This window comes from Tubulanus polymorphus, chromosome 6 (assembly GCF_964204645.1).
Source record: "Tubulanus polymorphus chromosome 6, tnTubPoly1.2, whole genome shotgun sequence".
Taxonomy (NCBI): domain Eukaryota; kingdom Metazoa; phylum Nemertea; class Palaeonemertea; order Tubulaniformes; family Tubulanidae; genus Tubulanus; species Tubulanus polymorphus.
In genome coordinates, this window is record NC_134030.1 from 12,639,191 (window position 1) to 12,663,693 (window position 24,503).

At 36.9% G+C, this 24,503-nt stretch overlaps 1 protein-coding gene across 1 annotated transcript; it reads left to right on the forward strand.

Moving 5' to 3' along the window:
* On the forward strand, positions 1–23,999 carry LOC141907750 (uncharacterized). The gene is made up of 12 exons (XM_074797492.1): positions 1–227; positions 1,074–1,309; positions 1,416–1,518; positions 6,265–6,623; positions 6,944–7,007; positions 7,096–7,291; positions 12,469–13,813; positions 13,920–14,017; positions 17,432–17,610; positions 20,844–21,038; positions 23,128–23,294; positions 23,375–23,999. Exons 2-12 carry the CDS (start codon positions 1,208–1,210, stop codon positions 23,627–23,629), a joined length of 3,063 nt encoding a protein of 1,020 aa, XP_074653593.1. The 5' UTR covers positions 1–227; positions 1,074–1,207; the 3' UTR covers positions 23,630–23,999.
* Positions 24,000–24,503: the final 504 nt, after the last annotated feature.

The following is a 24,503-nucleotide window of genomic DNA, read 5'->3' on the forward strand; positions in this document are numbered from 1 at the left end:
TGTACAAGTTGGTGCTTTCTCAACGCTGACTGACCACATCCGAAACCATGAACCATATCCACCATTGTCTGAAGTTATCAGAGACAATGTTGATGGTAATTCAGACTCATACTTAGAAAAAGTTGCCAGGAGGAAAACGAAAGTGAAGAAAAAAGCTCGTAAAATTGCTATATGTGATTTAGAGTCCAGCACTGAATATTGCTCATCATCAAAGGAAAGCTCAAGAGGTAAACACAATGATTAAATCAAATTTTCAGGCCACCTGTGGACAGCTCTTTGTTGCAACTATTTCAGCAAATTTAACTTAATTGTTGCTAGTTGACAGGCTTTGTCAATGTTCAACTGTATAACATATTCATTTGTGTTTGCTTGCGTGTTATTACCATCTCCTGGTAGGGGGAAACATATTTTCTGCAGTGTGCACCATCCCCTTGAGACCTTTGTAGGGTGATACAGCGTGCAATTCTTGATTGGTTTTTTGGTATTCCTTTGTTAGCTATAGTGGAGTTGGCATTAAGCCAATTATGTAAAATCATGTTGCGTTGTTTTATGTGTCTATGTATTTCATTGGTATTCCGCCTTAAGAATAAATGATGCGATTGGAGACACGCGAAACCTCTGACATGGTCGGCTTCATTAAAATTCCTTAAAAAAAAGTTCCTGTTCTTGGATCTGGCGTATAAAATTGCAATGCCCTTGATAGGGGGCGTTGTTTCTTCAAGTGAATGTGATTGGCTGTTCTTACGATATATTGGAATACAATATTGAAATTGTTAGATTGTTGAGCATTTGAAACCACTTCCCAAGTGGGCATGGTGTCCCTGGACCCCTAGTTTATCGTGCAACTGAGCATGTATTCATACAAATAATGCATTCAAGTATGATCCAATCTCCAGTTCCTAGGATGTTGAATTTTGGAAAAAACGGGGAGCAGTGTTTGAAGGCTGGTATTTGTTTTTATATATGGTGTATCGTATAGAGCTTAAGGACTTAATTGGTCTTGTGTTAATTGCATTCAATATGGCAGATTGGCGGCACTTATTTTAGATCATTGCGCACTTTGTTTCTTGTAGCCGCCACTCCAGTGATAAATGATGGAGAGTATCTAGGCACTCGTGAACAGTACGAGACATCAAGAAAACAACTTGGTCCACGGTGGTTAGTTGCAATCAATGTGCACAAAAATCATGATCCTGACAGTGATTCAATGACTGCTACAAATGAATCATCCAATACACCTCAGCCCATTGAAAGACCCGATGATGATTACTACATGAATGACACGATGGATAACAATCTATCTAAAATGGTATGATTTATTTCTTCAGTGACCAAATTTATTAAATATTACACCATTGATATCATCTTTGTCGGATTCTTTGCTTGTTATTTGTTCATAATATATTACATTGAAGACTGGTGAAGGGAAATGCCATGATATGAAAAACCTTCAAGACCATAGCAATACTTTAGACCCTGCGAGATTGGAATGGCAACAACCGGAAAACATCGAAGAGGGTAAGTCTAGCTGAGTTCTTTCAAGAGTGATTTTTGACTTCTTCAACTATAGTCAACGAATTCTTTATAATGGTCTGGAGACCTTTCCGGAAATAACTTGCTCACAAAATGCCGTGCACGTAAACTCGTCTTTTGTACTTTGTACCGTACACTTTCGTTATGGGATAAGTGCCATTTAAAACGTTACCAAACAAAGGTAAAACGGTGAGAAGATGAAACTATGTTTCCAGTTATGCAGTAATTAGCAGTCAAAGTTCGGTATTTTTTCACAAATATATGTTCCATCCGGAAAATGAATACATCATTCTGTGAAGATCACGTGTGCTCTTTCAGCTAATCACTGCTCTTCTACGGGGTAGGCCGCGGCCTGCATGATCGCGCTTGTGACGTCATCGTGAGAAAGCTGCGCTCTGATTGGTTGTTGAGGGAATACCCTCAACAGCTGGGGTATTCCCCAAACAGCCAGTTTAACAAGAAATTGCTAGGGATAGACGCCATTTTGACGTCTTGGGTAAGTGAAGTTCATGTTTTTTGCTGAATATGGTAGAATTATCTAATGTAGTGTAAGAATCCAGTTAAGTATGGCAATGCTGGGTCCAATGTTGATGGAATTCTGACTTTGATTTATTCCTTCAATGTCTTAAGCACGCAAAATATTACGTCGAAAAGTAAATTAAACAACCTGACAACTGTGGTATTAGCTGGTGTTTTCTGTCGATTTCTACCGACAAACCGTCATTTACCTAGGTTAATGATTAACGGAGCTACATTGCATCGATATCAAAGTATGCAGCATAATTTTTAGTTGCAGGTGATTTATTCTCAACCGCATAAGTGTGCCCTTCTAATAATTATTACCTATCAAATTCAAATTTCAACTTAATTTATCTCGCCTTGGAGACAATATGCTCTCAGTAGAATATTTCCATTTTTTTCAGATTCATTGTTCTCAATCTCTGCTTCAGGATTCCTGCTTAGGTGAGTTTTTTTCAGTATTTTTGTCATTTCAATGTTGGACGGGGGCAAGTTATTGTGACAGTTGTCGTAGACTTGTATGGGGTTGGGGGATGAATGAAAATGGCTTGGCCGGGCGGGAGCGTCTACCCAAATTTTTCTTAGGTCTTGACTTGACATTTTTGTGGCAACCAACGCCAACGGTTACTAGATCATGGGGTTTTCCATGGCCGGCCTAATAGATATCCTAACTTGACAAGCCCTGACAGTGTATTGAATGCTTTTTATTTGTGTTTTGATTAGGCAGAAACTAAATTGGTACATATCTATTGTTTCAGATTTGTCAAATTGATGTTGAATGATACGTACAATCCCTATCTACACGAGACAGTGGTTTCTATTCGTCTATACTTCAGCAAACACTGCTTTCCTCGGAATAGCTTCAAAATCAATGCTCCACCGGAGTAAAGGCATTTTTAACAACACTAAATGTCCATCATAATTGTTGTATACATTTCATCTATCTTCTACATTCTTTTAATGTTTAAATGTTTACGTGTAATAGCTCTTTGTTTCTTGAGCCAGTTTGTCTGTGTCTAACGCGTTAATTGTTGTTTGTCTCACTGTCATGTCACTACTCGTCACCTTTGTTTTTGTATCATTTTCCATGTCTCAACCTGTCTCTTATCTCAATGTATATAAACAGTTTGTGTGTAAAAATAAATCAGTTCCAGTTTTGGTATTCCAAGCTGTTAGTTAAATCTCACTCTCTTCGCTCTGTTCCGGATTTCCGACGTCGACCATTCTTCACGAATAGGATCGAAAATAGCTTTGCTAAATTGGTGGATTCTGCCCGGGTTCTCCACCAATTTAGCAAAGCTATTTTCGCTATTTTTTGCTATTACACGTAAACATTTAAACATTAAAGGAATATAGAATATAGATGAAATGTATACAACAATTATGATGGGCATTTAGTGTTGTTAAACATTTCTTATCTCAGTGTTGCCAGACTTCCGGAAATTTCCGGAGTTCCGGAAATCGAAACTTTCAAAAAAAAATCCGGATATTTTCTTCTCCTTACTGCGCGAAAATGCCGTTAATTTTTATTAGAACGGCCACCCATACGCATTCGCTGTGATGATTGCACCACCACCAATCGTCATGACGACGCCGCGCAGCTCTGCGGTCGAGCGGCTTTTGTGTAAGTATACAGAGTAGTGCTTATAACTTTATTGATTTTATACTCGAATGTGTATTGTAAAATTTTGGAGTTCAATAAACTTCTGTACTGTAACCACGACTTGACTTGCTGATGCGCCGCGCTTGTATTAGATCATCTTTATCAGAGCATTCATAGGTACGTCCCTTCAAGTTACACATCTATGATCATCTATATAGGCTTAGGCCTAAACTATCTATGATCCGTCCTTTTTTGAATGTTCCATTTTTTTTATTTTCAATAGGCCCGTATGCGATAGTTCCCCGGAAAATGAGTTGCATAATATTCACGGATAAATTGAATATTAACGAAATTTTAAATATTTCCTTGCCAACTAAGCGCTCAAGCGCTACGATCTTGAATTTGTGAGCGTTCATCGGCGCATTTGAACTGCAATAATTCAGGACTCGACCCGTAATGCGTGAGAAGATGCTGATCGTCAACGAATGAGGATGTGCCACATTGGAAATAGCCATTACCTTCCAGAATATAATAAGTTGTTCATGGGTTCACGATCGCTCTAAGTGCTCGGAAAACGCTTCTAATTTCTGAAATTTTTTTTTTGGGGGGGGACCCCCAAACCCCCCCAATTGGCTTCGCGCCTTTGGCGCTCGCAAGTTTGTGTATGTCAATAAATACTTCCGGATATAGCAAAGCTAGGTGCTGGCAACACTGTTATCTGAAACAACCTAGTGGTACCAGCACGTGCAGTAGTGACAGATTGGACATTGAATTTCCCTCAGACCGCACATTTAAAAAAAAGTTGAAGTTAATACAATTCAAGTCTCAATGTACTCGCTGTTCGTCAACAACTTGTTGGCAATCAAACAGTTGTGCGTTTTCAAAAATATCGAGAAGCAGGTCGATTTTGATCTAATCACATATGTTTCATTCAGCCACTTATCTTTACTTCGAATCCAGAAAATAATGAGCATGGTTCAATGTTTATTTTGGTGTGACCATAGAATTTGTTGTACAAGTTAGTTAAAACGTCCAAGCTTATTCATACATTGCTAGTGATAACGACTACCTTTAAGTCCTAATAGCAATAGACAGTCTTGTTGATATTTTTAACTTTAAAACGGGTCCTTTAGTAAAATTGCTGAAATGTTTTATATTGTTACATTATTATCTGTGTAATGACAAATAATGTGTTGTAATCAGGACTTTATGTAATGTTTATTTTTCTTTGAGAGATTTTATAGTGCAATATTTGTGAAAAAAGTTTTCAATAAAGTTTGAATAAGTTGGACAACCATTTTTCGTCTTCTCTGTGAAGTTTTTGCTGTGGCTGTTATTCATCTGCTTTTAAGAGGTATTCACTGATATGCAGTTTGAAACTGAAGTGGTTGGATAGAGCATCAAACATAAACCTCAAAAGGAATTTCCAGCAAAAAGTTTCAGCTCATGTGGATCTTTGAGAAAATAAGCCCAGAAAACAAGCAAATTTTAGAATTAAGACAGTATTGAATTCTAAATTACATTTCAGCACAAGTGGTGACATATATATTTGTTATACATGTAAATGTAATTGATAAGTTTAAAAACATTGATCCAGCCTGCCCGGCGAGGCGGGACCTATTCCAAACTGGAACTTCCGATTATCTCGACAAAGTCTCAAGGTCGATGGACCTCTTGTTTGAATTTTGAATCAAACTTTTGGCAACTGAACCCCCGTGTTGATTACACTGCCTGGAACCATCAGCTTTTGTACAAAATGATTTAATAGCACTCAAACTATGAATAGATGGAAATCCAACCGGAGTTGGGCACTGAAACTAACGTGTCACCATTTAAAATGATGAGAAATCTTGCTCTAAATTTGGGGTAATGCAAGTGTCAGATAGATTAACTAAAGTTTAGAATTTTAGCTGCCAAATTAAGTTGAAGTAGAGATCAAATAAAATTGTGCTATGCATTGCGAAAATAACATCTACATGTTGCTCGAAACAACTGTTGTAGGGCATCATTAAGACATCTTGCAAGAGAATATTCTAGAAATTCAAGGTGGTTAAAAGGTCACAATTTTTGTGATCCACCTTGGTGAAACTTGCTGTAAAGTGATAGCCCTGTGTCTATACAACAAAATTAATAAAATAAAATAGCACCATATATGATCAATAGCAAATGAGCTAACCCAGTATTGATTTAGATTAGATGCCCTGATGATTTTGTTTTTAAGCCCACTCAGACTTCAGTCATTCATGTTTTACAATCACTTCTATCATCTGTCGGTTGGTACCTCCATCAGTCTGTTTGTCTATTCATCTGTCTAAAGATGGAATCCAGTTATTTTGGGAAATCTTGAAGATGCTTCGGATTGATTTTTGATATCAAGTTAATATTCTCAAAACGAAGGGGCGTGAAATCTGCACTCTTGTGACCTCGAAATTGATATTACAAAATCACAAATTGTGCCGAAACAAACATTTTTGAACAGAACGGTTTACAATCAGTGTATAAGTCAATAGAATACATGATATTTTGAAATAGAAAAAAGATGTCTATTACCATTTAAGTTTTAGAATGTCATTATTAAACAAAAATGTTTGTGTTATGTTGTATTGAAGATGCTGAGGGTGAGACATACATCGTCACAATTGACAAAGATGAATCTACTGAGTCTCAGAAGAATGTGTTTCTTGTTGTTGGAACCCAGTTCCTTTGGGAAAAGGACCTTTATGGGCAGTTACATGAGAAACTAGACTTGCGTTCATTATTGTCCATCCATCCATACACTGCTAATTCAAACTGCGCAGGATTTCATGGACAGACAGCACTACGCCTCACCTTTGACTACTGTAAGAAAAGCCGCCAAGAACGCAAATACATAATGGAAGATGACCAAGATTGTCAAAAACTGCTCACACAACTTCAGCCTTTTATTGCTGTAAGAAATATGGAAAGCGAAAGAAAAGACTTGTATCACGTAAGCTGTTGATGTTAAAAACTATTGTGCATGAACATTTTGTCCCTGAGACTTCGCTTAACTGGTAGTTGACGTGGAATTTTGCTGAACTTTTGATATATGGCAGTCTGGATTAATTACTAAGACTTCATCTCATTAGAAGTCATAACAATTTGAAGTTTTAATCCTACCTTAGTTCAAAAGATTTACTGGGGTAACAAATTGGATATCAGTAGAATGACAATAACAGTATACATCCCTCGGTAAACCATAAAACATCTCTGTAAACATTATGATATAGAATATATTATGTGTACCATGTATAATTCATATCATTCTAGTGTCTTAAGTGTCAACGCAATTTTCCATTTTTAAAGAAAGTTACGAAACTTGTGGACTCGAAAGGTGAGTTTCTCTCTAATTTATAGAACGACCCAGAAACAGTTTTTCATTTTGCACTAGTTTTTTTTAAAGATTTTCATTCCTTGAATAGATGTGAATAGACTATGTCCTCATTGTGACAGTAGCATGCTGATTGAGCTTTCTGGAGAAGAAATCCAAGCGCGTGCCCCAAGTGGTGATGCTATTGAACAAGTAGGCTCTCTGAAATACTGCAAAGCTGTTGATTCTTCATGTCCTCTTGCTACATCTTCTACACAGAATACACCAGTGAAGTCACGAATGTTGGGGTAAATTTTATCAGATCTTTTCGAAATAGTATCATCAACCATTTTATTCCAAAAGTAGAAAATTCTTGAAAAAATGTCAGTAACTCTTTAATATGTTCGCTGCCGCTGACGAGATAAATCATCATGGTGGGTGCACCGCAGTTAGCCATGACGAGTTATATCATCATCGATTCAATGTCATTTCATAGCGTTATGAATGAACTGGTAGAGACCAGACAAGCTCAGAATTGTCTGGCAGTAAGGACTAAGATATTATTTGTGGGGGTAACTCAAGTCCGGTGCACACTTGAGAATTTTTTTCATAAAAATCTTCAGAAAGTAAAGAATTTTAGCTTCTTTTTCGGCCACTATTTAGAGAACATATAACAACTAAAATCATTCTATATTATTTTCACAATGAAACTTAGTTTTTAGTTAAGCTCCGCTGTGACCGAAGGTCAACGGAGCTATAGAGCCATTTTCTTTATTTGTCCCCAGGGGCCGCCCCCAGGGGCGGAGTTTCTATTTCTTCAAATCGCTGCTTGTCCTACAGTTTTAGTCAGATCAATACCAAATTTAGTATGAATGTTCTATATTAAGGCCTATAAAGTTATAGAGCCATTTTTGATGGGTTTCGGCATCAGACGAACCCATCTATGGCATCGTCGTCATGTCTGTCTGTCTGTCTGTCTGTCTGTCCGTCTGTGGATGTTTCTTTATGACACGATTTAAGCTGTTTGTGTGGACCGACAATTCTGTAATTTCACACAGGTATTCTCTACTTGATGTAGATGGTGCAGCTTGGTTTATATTTGATTCCGATGGTTATAAGTGCTCTAATTTGGTTAAAAGATAATTAACGTTACTCGCTAGTTCAAGCCGCTGTATAGCGCGTTGCTACGACGACGCTCGATCAACATACTGGTACTCGCTTTGTAATACTGAACACGTATATACCTGTAGATATTGATCGTACTAGCGCCGGTTTTAGATAGCGCGCGCGCTGATCGGTCTTAACACTTCTCGGAACTGCTGTGCTAAATGCTGAGAGGCCGAATCTATGCGCAATCATTTATTGGGCTTGTCACATTTGATAGTGAATGGATAAATAACCGGTGTCAATGACGGTCGCTACTCCCCATCTGTATAACTCATCAGTATAAGAAATAATTCTTTTGAGTTTTTTTTTCAATCCCCGAAGTTGTTGTTACTATGTTGAACTCGCAGTTTTATAAGCTTACCGATGATTCTTCTAGTATTTTCAGGGTCACAAGACATGACGAAGTCGCAAAGTTTTGTACAAATTTCACGAAACAAACAATTATTTAGGCGGCACCGGATCTATTGATTAATTATGATAAATAATGTTTATTTCATTAAAAATTTGTTTTATTCAAACACTACTTTCATCGCACATAGCGTGATCGGTAGGCCCTACTATTCTACGGTAGGCCATGGACTCTTTCATGTGGTGTCCGTGAATAAGTGACACGTGGTGGGGCGGGTTGTGAGGAGCATCGAAACTAATCCGTCACAAATAATAGATAGAAAACAATACCTTAAGAGGTTAACTTTTATTAGCTCCGCTGTGACCGAAGGTCAGCGGAGCTGATGGGTTAGGGGGTTCGTCGTCGTCCGTCCGTCCGTCCGGTGTTCGGTGTCCGGCGTCAACTTTTTCTTTATATCCCTACTAGTCCTACAGTTCTGATGGGATCTTGATGAAACTTGGTATGAATGATCTATGGGGGAGTGCCTACAAAAGTACAGAACCATAATTTTGATTTTGCATAAATTATGCAAATTAGGGCTATTTTTAGATTTTCACTAAAATCGCTACTCCTCCATCGATTTTCAGCGGATTTCAATCAAACTTGGTATGAATGATCTATGGGGGAGTGCCTACAAAAGTACAGAGCCATATTTTTGATTTTGCATAAATTATGCAAATTAGGGCTATTTTTAGATTTTCACTTAAATCGCTACTTCTACTTCAGTTTTCAGTAGATATCAACCAAACTTGGTACGAATGATGTATGGGGGAGTGCCTACAAAAGTATAGAGCCATACTTTTGATTTTGCATAAATTATGCAAATTAGGGCTATTTTTAGATTTTCACTTAAATTGCTACTTCTACTCCAGTTTTCAGTAGATTTCAACCAAACTTCATATGAATGATCTATTGGGGAGTGCCTACAAAAGTATAGAGCCATATTTTTGATTTTGCATAAATTATGCAAATTAGGCCTTTTTTAGATTTTCCTTTCAATCGCTACTCCTCCAATTTTCAGCGGATTTCAAACTTAGTATGAATGTTTTTATAGGGGATTGTCTAAACCAGTATAGAGCCATATTCTAGATTATGCATAAATTTTGCAAATTAGGGATAATTTTTTTAGATTTTCACTTAAATCGCTACACCTTCTTCAGTTTTTATCAAATTTGAATTAAACTTTTTATGAATGATCTATGGGATGATGCCTACATAAGTATAGAGGATGTTTTGCAAATTAGTTCTATTTATAGATTTATCTTGTTAAATGACTGCTTCTTCGGTTTTCAAACCGAACTTGGTATAAATGAACAATGGATGGGAGAGCCATATACTATAGCCTACTTCATTTGCAATAGTTTTTCAATTTCTAAAACTTTTGTGCTATAATATCGGTATAATTAAATTCAAATGCCTTTTATCGTAAGTAAGGATACAAGATGGACTGCAAGTTGGACCGTTCAGCATTGCCATTATTTGAAGTAAGTTTCTGAAGTTGTCCTGAGAGCGTATTAAGCCTACACTAGTTCTAACCATATAAGTAATCATTTATTGCATTTCGTGTTGACTTTTGTTTGTGATTCTGGCAAATTTTCTTAGAAAAAAGCATTGAGATTGCACTAGGGCCTATTACGTGCAGAACATCTAGAGTCAATTTATATAAAAGATGAACATGGACATTATAAAATCAAAATTTTATTTGATAACTAATTTCTTTATTGTGATGTAATTAACATATTATATGTGATGAGTTTACTAGTAGTTCCACATAAAATGTTACGGTTTATTTAACAGTTTGTCAGTTTAGAGTATGTTAGTATGATTATTGGTATTGTGGCCCTTCTCCAAGTGGCTATAATGTCCCTGAACATCTAGTTTCAAATAGATACTGATGTGATAGTCTATGCTCCAAGCCACAACAAAGACAGCGGAGCTATATAAGCCGACAGGCTTCTTGTTAACATCATTACCAAATCAAAACCTGCACATCCTATCATAAATAGAAATTCTAAGAATTTATTTCAAAGAATAATAAATTACGTCTTAATATTGGGATTCGAACTCGTAGCATCCATTCAGGTGCCTTTCCCAAAGCGGGTATCCCGCGGGGAAAACCCATTACTATTTATATCGAGAATCGCCTTTTTGACAGCGAGTTCGGTGAATGAAACAGAAACAATTACACAGAAACCCATCATGGAAAGTTTCTTTCTGGTCTTTATTCGTCCCCCAGGGGGCACCCCTGGGGGTGGAGTTTCTATTTATTCAAATCACTTTTAGTCCTACAGTTTTTTGTCAGATCAATTCCAAATTTAGTATGAATGTTCTATGGACCAAGGCCTATAAAGTAATTTAGCCCTTTTTTGATTCGTCCCCTAGGGGGCGCCCCTGGGGGTGGAGTTTCTATTTATTCAAATCGCTACTAGTACTACAGTATTAATGCGATCAATTCCAAATTTTGTATGAATGTTCTATGGACCAAGGCCTATAAAGTTACAGAGCCATTTTTTTGATTCGTCCTCCAGGGGACGCCCCTGGAGATGGAGTTTCTATTTCTTCAAATTGCTATTAGTCCTACAGTTTTAATCAAATCAAGTCCAAATTTGGTATGAATGTTCTATAGACCAATACCTACAAAGCACAGAGCCTTTTTGGATTTGGCCACAAGGGGGCACCCCTAGGTATGCAGCTTCTATTTCTTCAAATCACACAGCGGAGCTATATAACAGAGATGAGAATTCCCCGCGGATCCACGGTTTCCCGCGGATTTCAGTATTGAAAAATATCAATTTTCCAAATAGTCCAAAAATGATGTAAAAGTATGGGGGGGGTGATGATCTCACTCAATTGGTCCGGCGCGATCGGTAATCAGGTGAACCGTAAAAGCGTTCAGTGCCTGTTTTACTTATCGTCACGTAAAAGTATCGCATTTCAATGCATATTCATTGCAACACAGTGATTTTGTATGTACATTTGTACTACGATGAGTTTGTATGTATTTTATCGATCGGTTGCAGACACGCACGCACAGCAACAGTAGTAACGTATATAGGTCTACTTACTGTTGCTGCGTGTGTGTGGCGAACGCTTTCGGATATTATACACTACTTGGTGATGATTTTTAGTGAGCATTCATCGGCGCATTTTTACTGCAATAATTCAGGGCTCGACCCGTAATGCATGAGATGCTGAATGTCATCAAATGAGGATGTACCACATTGGAACTAGCCATTACCTTCCAAAATATAATAGTCGTTCATGGGTTCGAGATCGCTCTAAGTGCTCGGAAAACGTATTTAATTTCTAAAATTTTCTTGGGGGAGGGCCCCCAAACCCCCCCCCGAAATAGCTTCGCGCCTTAGGCGCTCGCTAGTGCTGACGGCTACGCCGTCAGCTGGTTCGCGTATGTCACTCAAGAAAAATAACCCGCGGATTTTACAGGTCGGCGTTCTCATCCCTGATATAAGCCGATAGGCTCCTTGTTTAAATTTCTATTTAATTTTTCACTGGCAATGGGCACAAGAAAAAATAGAGAATCTCTTCACCATTGCCAGTGACGAGTTATCTTGTCACTGGCTGACTGGTTGACTGAAATCGATTGTCACCAGTGGTTTTTGCCGACTGGTGGCTATTGTTGTTCACCAAAATAAGTGCTTTTTTCAGTGCACGAATGCAAATCACGCTTTAAAGTTTCATTGGAAATTTTGAATTTTCATTCGATCTATTGTTGATTCAATCTATTGTCTCAAAGATTGTTATGTGTCTCCCTTGGACCCATCATCATAAGAAATATCAGATAGCTTAGAAATAAGATGGCATCATCATGTGGCCTTATATGTGCCAAAAATTCATTCTTGTCCTGAATTGTTTTATAGGCCTGAAGCTTCTTTATGGTTTGTATATACATTAAAATTTTATATTTTCCAGTATGAACCATTCGAAAAGCCTCACAGAAAGTTTCTTGTCATTTGCTGATAGCACTACTATATCCAGTTCGTATAGATCATTGACTGACACAACATCAGATTTTTTTACATTGGATGAGTCGAAGGGTTGCACTTCAGAAACAGATAGATTGCAGACTTATGGGGTGCCAAAGAATCAACATTTTTATCAACTCACATATCCATCATCTGGTGCTTCAGATAAATCTTTTTCAAAAGCTGAAGACACTTTCTTAAGGCATGAAGAAGAGAATGTAAAGTTGATGGACAATCAAGAACATTTAACATCTGAGGAAAGTGACATAACTGTTTTAAGTGGTCAGGATAGTGCCACTATGGTTCAGAAGTTAACATTGGAAGGTGTGCCAAACATCGACAAAACAATCCATTCGTCTGTCAACAGTGATTGTAATTTGCCACGCGTATCTAGAGGTGGAAGTTCAGATGACAGGAAAAAAGTTTTGGATGATTGTTCATATGGTATGCAATTGGATTCATTGACAAGTGGTAGAACTGCAAGTGACAAAACAAGTCCTATGGGTTCATTGACAAATCGAACTTTGAATAGCATGGTGGAAAGCATTTATGAAAGTAGTATATCTCGCAAGCATTCATCAGAATCCTCAGTCTTTGATAAAGTAATCGAGAATCAGGAATCCGATATTTTCATTGTTAAACGAGTAAAAGATAAGAACATTGCTGGTTACACTGCCGGTAATAAGCGATCGGCTTGGTATAACGAAGACACTGTCCCTTTATCAACAGATCATGATGATGCCTATCCTAGCCATAAAAATCCTTTCAGTGATGACAGTGAAACTCTCTTAGATACAAATGAATATTCTTCGAACCCATTTATTACAAATGATAAAAATCCATTTGTGGAAACCACTGATGATAGTGATCAGACATGTTTACAAAAGTGTGAAAACGTTTGCAAGGATGTCACCCAGGAATCTAGAATGTATGATGACAATGGATTGACGATTCAGAATAATCCTTTTTTAGATGAAGTTACCGATGAAACTGATTGCACGTCATCAGGACAATTAATTGTGACAAATTCTCTGAAATCAGATTCATCAGTGGCATCAGCTGCATTTGCTGAGGGCGAGAATCCTTTCAGAAGTGAAGTATTAGTAAATATGGGTGACTGCTGTTCCATACAGCGTTTAACTGGTGTACAAGTAGAAACGCCACAAAATACTGATACAAATGTTGTACGATATAATTTTGAGGATTATGGTCAGGTCGATCATCGTATCATGCTGTGGCTGACAATGAAAGTTTTCAATGAAGAAAATGAGGAATGCCAAGCTCTCTTGCGGGTAAGTAACTCGAGTACAAATTGACCATCATTGTTCTTATGCCATCTTTGTGATGACGATTCTTCCCTAGTTTTATGCTAATAAGATTAAACTCATCAATTTTAAGTGTGGTATTGTCCAATATATGAACCCAGATGAATTTCAAGGATTACTTATTGTCTCAAATAAAAAACTCTACATTGTTCGCATAGTTGGAGAAGAAAGGTATGTATGAACCAAATAACTTTTTTCATAGCCTATTTGGGGCTAGGCCCGAGTAGGCTATTGTGTTCACTTTTGATCTGTTCGTCTATAGACAGAATCCAGTTTTGTGGAGAAATTTGATGTATGGTCTTGGTTTTTGGTTTCAGGGCTTGCAATCATCCGCCATTATTTGTCCAAAAAGTCACTTTGTGTAATTCGTGCAAATCCACTGAGATTAAACTTGAAAATATCCACAAAAGTCACTTTGTGTAATTCGTGCAAATCCACTGAGATTAAACTTGAAAATATCCACAAATCCCAAATTGGTTATTTTGTCTTCCAACAGGTTAGCCATCTCCTACCTGAAATTTTCAATCATTCCTTCAACTTCAGAAATACAGTCTACCTCGGATGTAACGTAGCAGTCGGGACCAGTTAATCTGTACGTTATAACCGAATACAGTATATGTACATACCGTAGAAACTGTTATATCCGTATGTCATTTAAAACCGAGGGATGTCCATGCATGCCTATTGTGTGCATAAAACGACTTCAATGTGTTGAATAATCAGAGAAGAAATAATTATTATTTGCCTCCAAATATTTAAGAATATCATACTTCTCCTTAAAACTAATCACCTTTGTTTTGGAAGCCATCATGCTGCTTTAAAACACGCGTTTTCAGACTACTGTTAGCGTATTGTGTAGGACTATGATATGCCTATATGTAAGTGTTGCCATGGAAACTATCGATAATTCGGACATGACACGTGTGCGTACAGTAGTAAGGTTATTGCACTGTTTTTAGACTTTCTTTTTTTATCTGTGATATTTTTTTCTATTTCTAATAGGCTGAGCCTATTACGATACGAATGGAGCAAATTTAAATGACATGGTTTCAGGAGCTAAGGCCCGACTGTGCAACTGAACATTCATACAAATCATTTGTTAAAGCATTATCCATTCTCCAAATCATAGCAAGCTGAATATTGAAAAACGGGTCTCGTTAGAATTTTATATGAGCTTTTTTGAGATAATCTGAAGGCAAAAATATCGGTTTTAAAAAGCCAATCAGAAAGCAAAGACTCCTCTATGATTGGCTTAGCCGCAGAGTTCAGCAGGTGTTCATGTGAACACGCGGTTTAAAATTGTATTTTAACCCTTTCAATACCACATAGTGTCTCCGCTGCTGTACCGGAAGGAATTTAGGGGTTTATAGGTTTATAATGGTATATAATTGAGGCTTCATAGAATAGTTACTAAGGTATCTGACACAGAAAAATTATATAGCATGTTGTTGATAACTTTTGGGCCAACAAAATAGACATAGATAATTTGGATATAAGTGAACTTGAGGTCAAGGTCACATACTCCAAGATGGCCACCATGAAAAAAATTCACGAAAAAGTTTCAGATTATCTGCTCTGTCTCCTAGGAAAATGCACTGATCTATTCAATTTCAACTGAAATTATATGCCATATATCCTTACTTTATGTAGTAAAAAATTCAAAGCATTAGAACAACTAAAAAATTTATTTTTCCACTCATTTACGCACTTTTCCATTATATGTCGGAATGCCGGATGTAAGGGGTTTCATTGGGGTATAATTCAGGCCTCAGAAAATTGTTACCTATGTATATGACACTGATATATTGTATACCATGGTGTTGATAACCTTTGGGCTTACAAATAAGACAAATAATTTGGATATATGTGACCTTGAGGATGGACAGTTTCTGGTTATTCGTTATTGTTATTGGTTGCCATGACAACCGGATCAACAGGGTCTAAAAGTATTGTCACCGATTTCATTTTCATCATCAAAATCATTGCCGGCACAAAACCTATTTTCTGACTAAGTCTCATCATCTGAACTGCACTGTCATATTCGTTGTCACTCACAATTTGTTCGCTACTAAATTCCAAGGCATCAGCATCACTGTCAGCGTCATATACGAGTTGCTGAACCGTTTCATCCAGCCAAATTGTTTTTAGCATTTGAACCTCTGGCATTTTTACTTCTGGCATTATTACCTATGGCATTTTTACCTCTGGCATTATTACCGCGTACCTTTCATCTAGTCTGCGCGGTTGCGCCACCTCGCGGGATTTACGCGAAGCAGCAAACACAAACATGGCCACTCTCTCAATTTTAATGATAGAAATCGTATGTGCATTTCAATTATTTCGGCTGTTAGGGCTTTAAGGCACAATATAAGTTGATGATGTGATATGGCGATGTTAATTAATGATAATTCCGCAGTGAAGCTAGTCACGAACGGTGCCGATTGAGTGTACAGCTACCAAAAACACTGAAATGTGCGTAGTTGCGTAACTATTTGCAGTGAATTGCAGACGAAACATGAAGTCTTAACGGCCGATTAAAAAAAATTATACCAATCACAACTGTAAAATAAAAATGAGATAGAACCTAAGTTAAAATTCTGGCCATTTCTAAAATGTTATTACTAATTTTTAGTCAGTGCCGAATGTTTAGTTTTCCAACAATAATGAGGGGTGGTAGGTTGTCAATTCAAGTCATCATTTATTACACGTTACTTCCGTGTTGTTGAAAATCTCGCGATTCCTGGACCAAACCCCATTGAACGATGTGATCTGTGTGCTGGCCACAAATGCACACAGATCACACTACACTACCCATTACACACTCCAGTACCCACAGCTTTCATATATCCATCCAAATATTTAGAGTGTCTTTCTTCCTTGATGAACTTTTGGGGACCGAAAAGACACAATTTTGGTGGCCGAACTCATCCAATCTTAGACTTCAACCACACTGGAAACTAAAATCCTGCAGCAACAGAATGATTAGACAATCTTTATTCTAACCAACATGGAAGTTGCCTGACTGTCTATGACTAAACAATGACCACATAGCATTATAATTTCAGATCCCTTGAATATACTCTTGACATAACTTTTGTTGCTCATATATATTACCGATATCATTTAAAACTCTTAATCTGAGTTTCATGAATAAATTGACACACAAAACAGTATTTCTTACCTGCAGCAACAGAATGAATGAAAAATCTTCATTCTAACCAACACTGCTCCAGCAACGACCAATGACATTGTTGCTGCTTCTTTATACCCACGGAAAGTGCATGAGGGAGGAAGCACCGTATGGAAACATGACCTGACAAAACAGGCCTGGTTACAATTATATCACCAAAATAAAGTATTGATAATTACCTACAAACTCTTTTCTTATGACAGATTTGCTATAACTGATAAATATTGAGTTGTTAGGTTGGAACATGGTACATCAATTAAGTTGAATTACCATAAAAACAGCAAGCCACTTAATTTTCACCAAAATCTGGCTGCACGGAAAGGTGTAATGAAGATGACTTGTTTTAGACATGTATGGTTTATCACAACAAATAAACATTTAATTATTTTTCATAGGGATAATCCAGATAATTGGGCCACTTGTGTAGAGAACCAATTGATAACTGAAGTGCACTATGTAGATGTTGGTTATGGACACCAATCCTTCAGATTAGAATTTGGTACTGAGGGTTCCAGCTATACATTTATTATACGGGATCATGGACGTTGTAAGAAGTTTATCCACGGATTAACAGGTAATTGTTTCTTAATGCATTTAATATGAACAACTTTGCCTACATAATATGTCATAAGGATGTGTGGCTGACAATCGTGTGACTTTATTTGTGTAAAAATATGTCACTTTACCTTCATGACGTAGTCATGAAGGTTACAAGATGGTAGTGAGTCGATGACGTCATTTTTGTGTCGCCACTTAAAACTTGTTGGTGGGAGTTCAGAGGAAGATTTGTGAAACGAATGAATACTTTAATCTTATTAATGCAGAGTGTAGAATTTCGCTTTTTTAAAATATTTTCCTAAATTATTAGAAAATTCCAATAATAAGACCGTGGGAAAGTTTTTATTGTTAAATGGGCGAAGCACGGCGGCAGAGTGCACCTCTGATAAGGCGGAAATAGTTCCATGTGAAGGCAAAGATTTTAAATGATTAGACAGTCGGAGGTGGTTTATCAACTTTTTTCAACTATAGTGCTGCATTTTTCCCAATCAAATTGCTAGATTTCGATCATTTCTCATAAGTCAACACTTGTGATTCAAGTGTGATTTTGATGTGTGTAGAGATACATCGTGACTAGCGTATTGAATAGCGGCGCCATGTTTAAGCTGCACGTCGATCGTTGAATAGTGGAATTATAGGGTGGAATTATCTTGGTTGTATCCATTTGAAGTTTATTAACTCATTCACTCCGGAATACCCAAATTCAAAATCGCGTGCAGCAGATGGAATTTCCGCCATTTTGGTTAACAGGGGATTCCCCTCTGGTACTTCCCATGATCAACAGTGTCTATGACGCATTGCGTAGGGGATTCCATGGAATTCCCTCACATAATTTATAATAATAATGTTTACTTGCATTCTGATTGGTTAAAATCACGTGCAGTTTGAACGTAGGCAGTGTTAAAATTTGTGACGTCATGAAAGCCGCTCTCAGCGGCTTTCCGTATGCAGCGGTAAATATCGGCGAGCCGCTGACAGCGTAGTCATTGAGTTAAAGGTTAGTGTCAACAAATGGTCTATTACAGTCCCTCTAATTTATGTGGAGAGATGCTCTTGACCGGCAAAACCGTGGTGTGTTTCGTGTTATCGTTGGCCTATGTGACTGACCTTGCTTGAGCGTTCACTGCCGGCGCGCTGCTTCAAAGTTATGAATAAAGTATTATATAACTGATTGTTAATGACATACAACAAATAAATCTTTAAAGAGCAAATGCCATCAAAATAGAATATTGTGTAAAATTCATTTTCAAATGTGATGTATCCACAAATATCAAAAAAATAGAATTTTAGTTCAGCCACTACTGAGAAATTTCAGCACGTGCTCACTGTTATTGTTTATGTTACCAGGTGCGTGTTTCTGACGTCATCTGTGACAAACGCTCGCCGCTTCCAGTCATTTCACTAGACATTTCATGCGGTATTTCATCGTTTTAGGAGTGATTTGAATAAATAAACTCTTGCCATTGTAAGTGTTGCTACCGTTGTATATGCCATGATAATCGTATATAAGTGAGTAGCACTGTAGGTCAGTGAATACGGTGAACAAATGATGTTTATTTTATCGATTATACATAGGCTACGCGTACTAGCACGCACATGTGCTTGTGTTGATTGTCATAGTTAACATCATAAATAGCGCCACCCGCGGGTTGAATATGAACTATACGCACGGAGTGAAGGATAAATAGATAACTATTCCGCTAACTATTACGGCTAATTCGTGCTCCTTTTTTCAATAAGTCACATCTCAGGTCGCTATATGTATACTAAAGTTTCTTGTGGTTAAGAAATCGTGGAAAGTACAATTTGGATGGCATTTGCCCTTTAAAGAAAGGTACCTAGTGTCTGACATTCTACTGAAAAATTCTGGATTGATTCACGGCATAGGTTTTTCATAGTGAGCATTTTAGTATATGAATCAATTAAGATGATTGACAGATGCGGGTGTAGGCGCTACTAGAATAATTATGGGAAAGCCATAGAATGGCTTACGTTTCATTGGACTAGGTGCCGTATACGTGCGAATTTCAAATGCTCATTTTCGTATTATTCACTCTTGAATGTAGTAGTTGCCTGACCTCAGTTACTTGAAGGGTTGAGTGCATAGAACCACAGGGTTCCAGATCTGCTATGATATGAACTGTTTTATGCACTGCAATCATAACCACTGGTAAGACTTAAAAACGTTCTATTGAAACGTTTCTGCAATGTTATTCTGTGAACACTTTTTAACGTTTTACGAACGTTTTTACAAAACATTAATGAAACCTTGTCAAAACCTTGAAAACCTCGTAGAAACGTTTCAAAAAAGTTATTCCTAAACGTTTTTGAAACGTCCATTCATTCCTTTTATTGTAACATGACAGAAACATGAAAAACATAAAAACCTATCAGCAACGTTTCCTCCCTAACCTGGATTGTGGATATCCAGTAGACGGAGATAAACGAAGTCATACGTATACAATACTTATACCTTTATTGGATATGATTTTTGATAATATAATTCAGCAAAATAGATCATCATCAGCAGCGATGGTTGGACGGATAGAGATATTCCTATTGCGTTTATTTTATGGCACAGGTGACAGCCTTTCTATAAGCATCATCTTCGCAGCCACTTTCATCGTGGTGTAGGCCCCATTAATTCTCTCCTAGCACTCATCTGAAACAAATAAAGCACATTTAGATTCACAGAAAACCACGAAATTAAAAAAAAATTAAAACGACTTTTGTACATCAAATTTTGGAAGTACATGTATACTTAAATCAACTAATCAATTTGTTTCAAATATCAGTAAATGGTAAATTAATTCTTTTGTTCTTTCCTTTTAAAGTAAATTGTGATCAAGGGGCGATTCGATTCATATCGATCAGAGATCAGAAGTAAAATCGCTTGCAGTGAAACTGACATAGGCTGTTTCAAGATGGCAATGTTTGCTGTACACGTGCACATAGAGGCAGCCTCTCTCTAAGCTTCGAAACCCTCAAATGTCAACTTTTTGAAAGTGTTTTTTCTGAATCTAGGAATACATTTTACATTGATATTTTTCTCAGAAAATTATTCATAATAAGTTATGCATCTGCTTTAACAAGTATTGAATATGTTTCTGTATCGGAGTAAGGAAACGCTCCTTGAACGTTAGATAAAAATATTTCTTGAATGGTTAGCTGTAGAAGAATTCCTGTTGCCATACCATGCAGCTAGTTCTATTCATGTGCATTTAATTTCATTTATTCACACTTTTTTAGAATTGGTTCGTAGTACAACATCATCTCAAAAAAGTAAATTGGAAGGTATTTCTCGCGAGTATGGAGAAACGGTTGACAATATCATTTCACAGATTATTGCTCCTAACAATGAAGAGACTGAAGTTATAGATGTGGATACTGGCAAGCTGAAAATCCTGTTCATATCTGGTCATTGGAAGAAAGCTAACACTACTGGTAAGTTTGTGATCATGTACCGTACATGCATAGAGCTCATTATTGAATCAAGTTTTTGTCTTGTCACACTGCACTGCAGAATGTAAATATCCATGAGATAACTTTCATTGAGTGAAGATGGCTTGCTATTATCGTTATCCATATCCTGTTGTATTTGACATATAAGAGACGTCTAAAAAAGGCTGTATCATCTTTCATCTTCCAGACCTGCCAACGTCTACGATATCAGTAGTTTTTACGAGAAAGTTGCCGTCACTACGCTAGTACGGGCAGTAGTAGATAAATACGATTTGTAAGGCCTGAAGACAAAAATACGAAAATGAGATTAATGTTACGCTTAAAGACATTTCTTTTCTTTATTTTACGATTTCAACTAAATACCTACGATAATTTTACCATTGTGGGTAAAATTACAAAAAAAACTGAACTTTACTACTATTAATACCTGCCATGCCCACTGAAACGTTATATTGATTAGTGCACGCAATGTCTATCGATGAATGACCTATATATATTAAACATGTGCCAGCTCGGTGTTCGGGAGTCTCTCAGTAGGTGCACACATTTCATATACACTTGTTCTACTTTGCTCGGCAGAAATTAATTGACAGATGATTGACTTGAGATTGGTAGACGATTCTGAACCGTAAAAGCGTTCATGATAGTAAAGTCTGCCGTTGCCATTAGTCCATCAAACTTTAAATCATGATTTCACAGGGCATCACCCAAAGAAATTAACTATATTTGATTGATTTAATTTCCTGATTGATTTAGATTATCTACTGCTAATTATTTATTATTTAGTTGATCTTGGAGTTAATACGTATTTTGATGAAACAGGTCCCGACATTAAAAATACAACATGTATGAAATAAAAATTGTATTGATTTCTCTACTATTGGTGCATGGCTGATTTGGTCCCTGGGAAAAACCCATTAATATAATAGGAATTCACGTAGTCACGTAGTCAATACCTCGCGAGCTGTCTTCTCGCACGCACGTGTCTTGATATATATATATTATATGATAGATTTTGTGCAGCAACTGATAATGCCCAACAGGCAACAGTCGTGTCAGAAATTTAAGGATTTCTATTCAAATTTGTTTCCATGTTTAACAGCATCTAGAAAAAGTGACACATTTCCTGGTTCATTTTTCATCATGATCTGATGCCAAATTATGTCTGTACACACAGCTAGCTAAAAAAGCTACTTCACTGTTGAGGGAACTACAATTTATTTGAGTTTTTTATTCAAAAACTACTCTACTGGTGAGGAAACTACTATTTTTCATAATCTTCGAAAAACTACTATTTTAGGATGTTGACGCAACTTGGTATGTAGATACTACGGGCCAAGGGCTAAAAAGTTATAGAGCCGTTTTCTGAATTTGAACTCTTGAGAGTGCTGTGTAGGTGGTCCTTGTAAAATCTAATCATTGCTTGTTAAAGGTTGGTGTCAACAAATGGTCCATTACAGTCCCTCTAATTTATGTGGAGAGAAGCTCTTAACCGGGAAGACTGTGGTCTGTTTCGTTTTATCGTTGGCCTACGTGACTGACCTTGCTTGAGCGTTTGCTGCCGGCGCGCCACTTCAAAGTTATGAATAAAGTATTATATAACTGATTGTTAATGACATGCAACAAATAAACCTTTAAAGAAAGGTACCTAGTGTCTGACATTCTACTGAAAAATTTTGGATTGATTAACGGCATAGTTTTTTTATAGTGAGCATTTTAGTATATGAATCAATTAAGATGATTGATTCTTGATACATTTCATGTAGTGTGATCTTTGGGGCAGCTAAAATGGGCCTGTCTTTTCATGTAAGGATTTATTACCACAAAATGAACATTATCACCACATAGCCTATACCATCTTAACTATTTTAAAACTTGTTACATCGTTACAATGTTAATCTTTCTGTAAAACTTTGAATACTGAATCATTCTTCTTCTACTGCGTCATGAAGGTATAAGGCCCGTGGGCCTCTTGTCAATTCAGAAAATACTGTAATCCTGCGAAATTAATAGCAAAATCCGGCCTATCAAATCCTTTAGTCTTTAATCCTTTAACCTTTGTTTATTTCAGAATTGTGGCAACCTATTACATTGATTGTGTCCCATTGCACCATCTATATATGTCACCAGAACTACCAGTGGCCAATGCCACGTTTGCAGGCTCTTGTTCATGCAGAACTCGCAAAAACACAGTTTGAAGTTAAATCTAAACAAGTTATCAATGAAATTGAATGCTTAGTAAGTAAATGGTGTAGTTAATTCTTGATATTTAATCTCAAATATTAACTAATCTGATATTGATTTGATTTGTTTTGCAGGAAATTTATGATATATGTCCTACACATGTCAAAATAGTCTTCTTCAATGAAGATGGAATGAAGGACCCTGAGAGCTGGGACATAGCTATGGAAACTGAGCAGTCTCGTGATCAATTGATACATGCTCTCTCAAAACCCTGGCAGGATGATTTTGGCGTTGCATTATCAATAAACCAATCAAAGGAAATTCCATGTAATGTGCAAACAAATTTTTCTATTGTGGCAGCTCAACCATTCTTTGGCTTTGGGAAATAGATGAATGATAAATCCTGGCTTTGAATTAGTCCCTTATTACTCAAGACTTGAGTTATGTAGATACATGGTACTACCCAGACATCAAATACCATGATGTAATGATTAATAGGCATTTTATTTTCCTGTGAAGCAACATGATAAACATGTATAAGTTATGCTCTGTTTAAACACATTGCCAAAAACAAATTAAAAAGATGTGCATCAATTTCATTTTAATTGCCCCAGTGAGTAGCCATAAAACAATCGTAAAACAATATGGGCATACGACACAAGCCCTTTAGGTGAAAATATGCTGAGATTTTGCATTGAAGATAGTGCGAGACAAATGACCTTGTTTTGGTTACTTTTTTTCAATACATGTACTTGCATTTCAGGGACATATTTTCTAGTTTTCTCTACTAGCTGTTGCTTATTCAAGAATTTCTTAAAAATCTAATGAGTAGATGTTAGAAAGTAACTTCAAGTAAGTGGTCCGATTTGCCACCCATTAACACTTGAAAAAATTAGAAATGAACAAAGATTTCTATGCAAAATTCGCTGAATTCACAATGTGGCATGGGTGCTATGATTTTTCATTGGAAATATTAACTTTATGACTAATATATGGTTACGTGGTGTGGTTTGATCGATAAAATGCTGTCCTACAAACAGGTTTTTCACTGTACATGTATAAAGTAAACCCCCTGCTTGACCGTACTGTATTTGGTCATGTTGGAAGTGCAGCGGAAAAAGCTGCAGCAATAATTTACTGAATGACATTTATTTCTTTGAATACCATCTTTTTGACACAATTGAAGTAAATTCTCCTCAACAACATTCATTTGGTCCGCAAAAATGTCAAAATTTTTTTTACGTACATAAATACACAGGACGG

Excerpts from the sequence above, each read along its gene's own strand:
- LOC141907750 (XM_074797492.1), top strand. The coding sequence starts at position 1,208 with ATGACTGCTACAAATGAATCATCCAATACACCTCAGCCCATTGAAAGA. Across the intron at positions 1,310-1,415 it reads ATAACAATCTATCTAAAATG|ACTGGTGAAGGGAAATGCCA; the intron begins GTATGATTTATT and ends ATTACATTGAAG. Across the intron at positions 7,292-12,468 it reads GTGAAGTCACGAATGTTGGG|TATGAACCATTCGAAAAGCC; the intron begins GTAAATTTTATC and ends TATATTTTCCAG.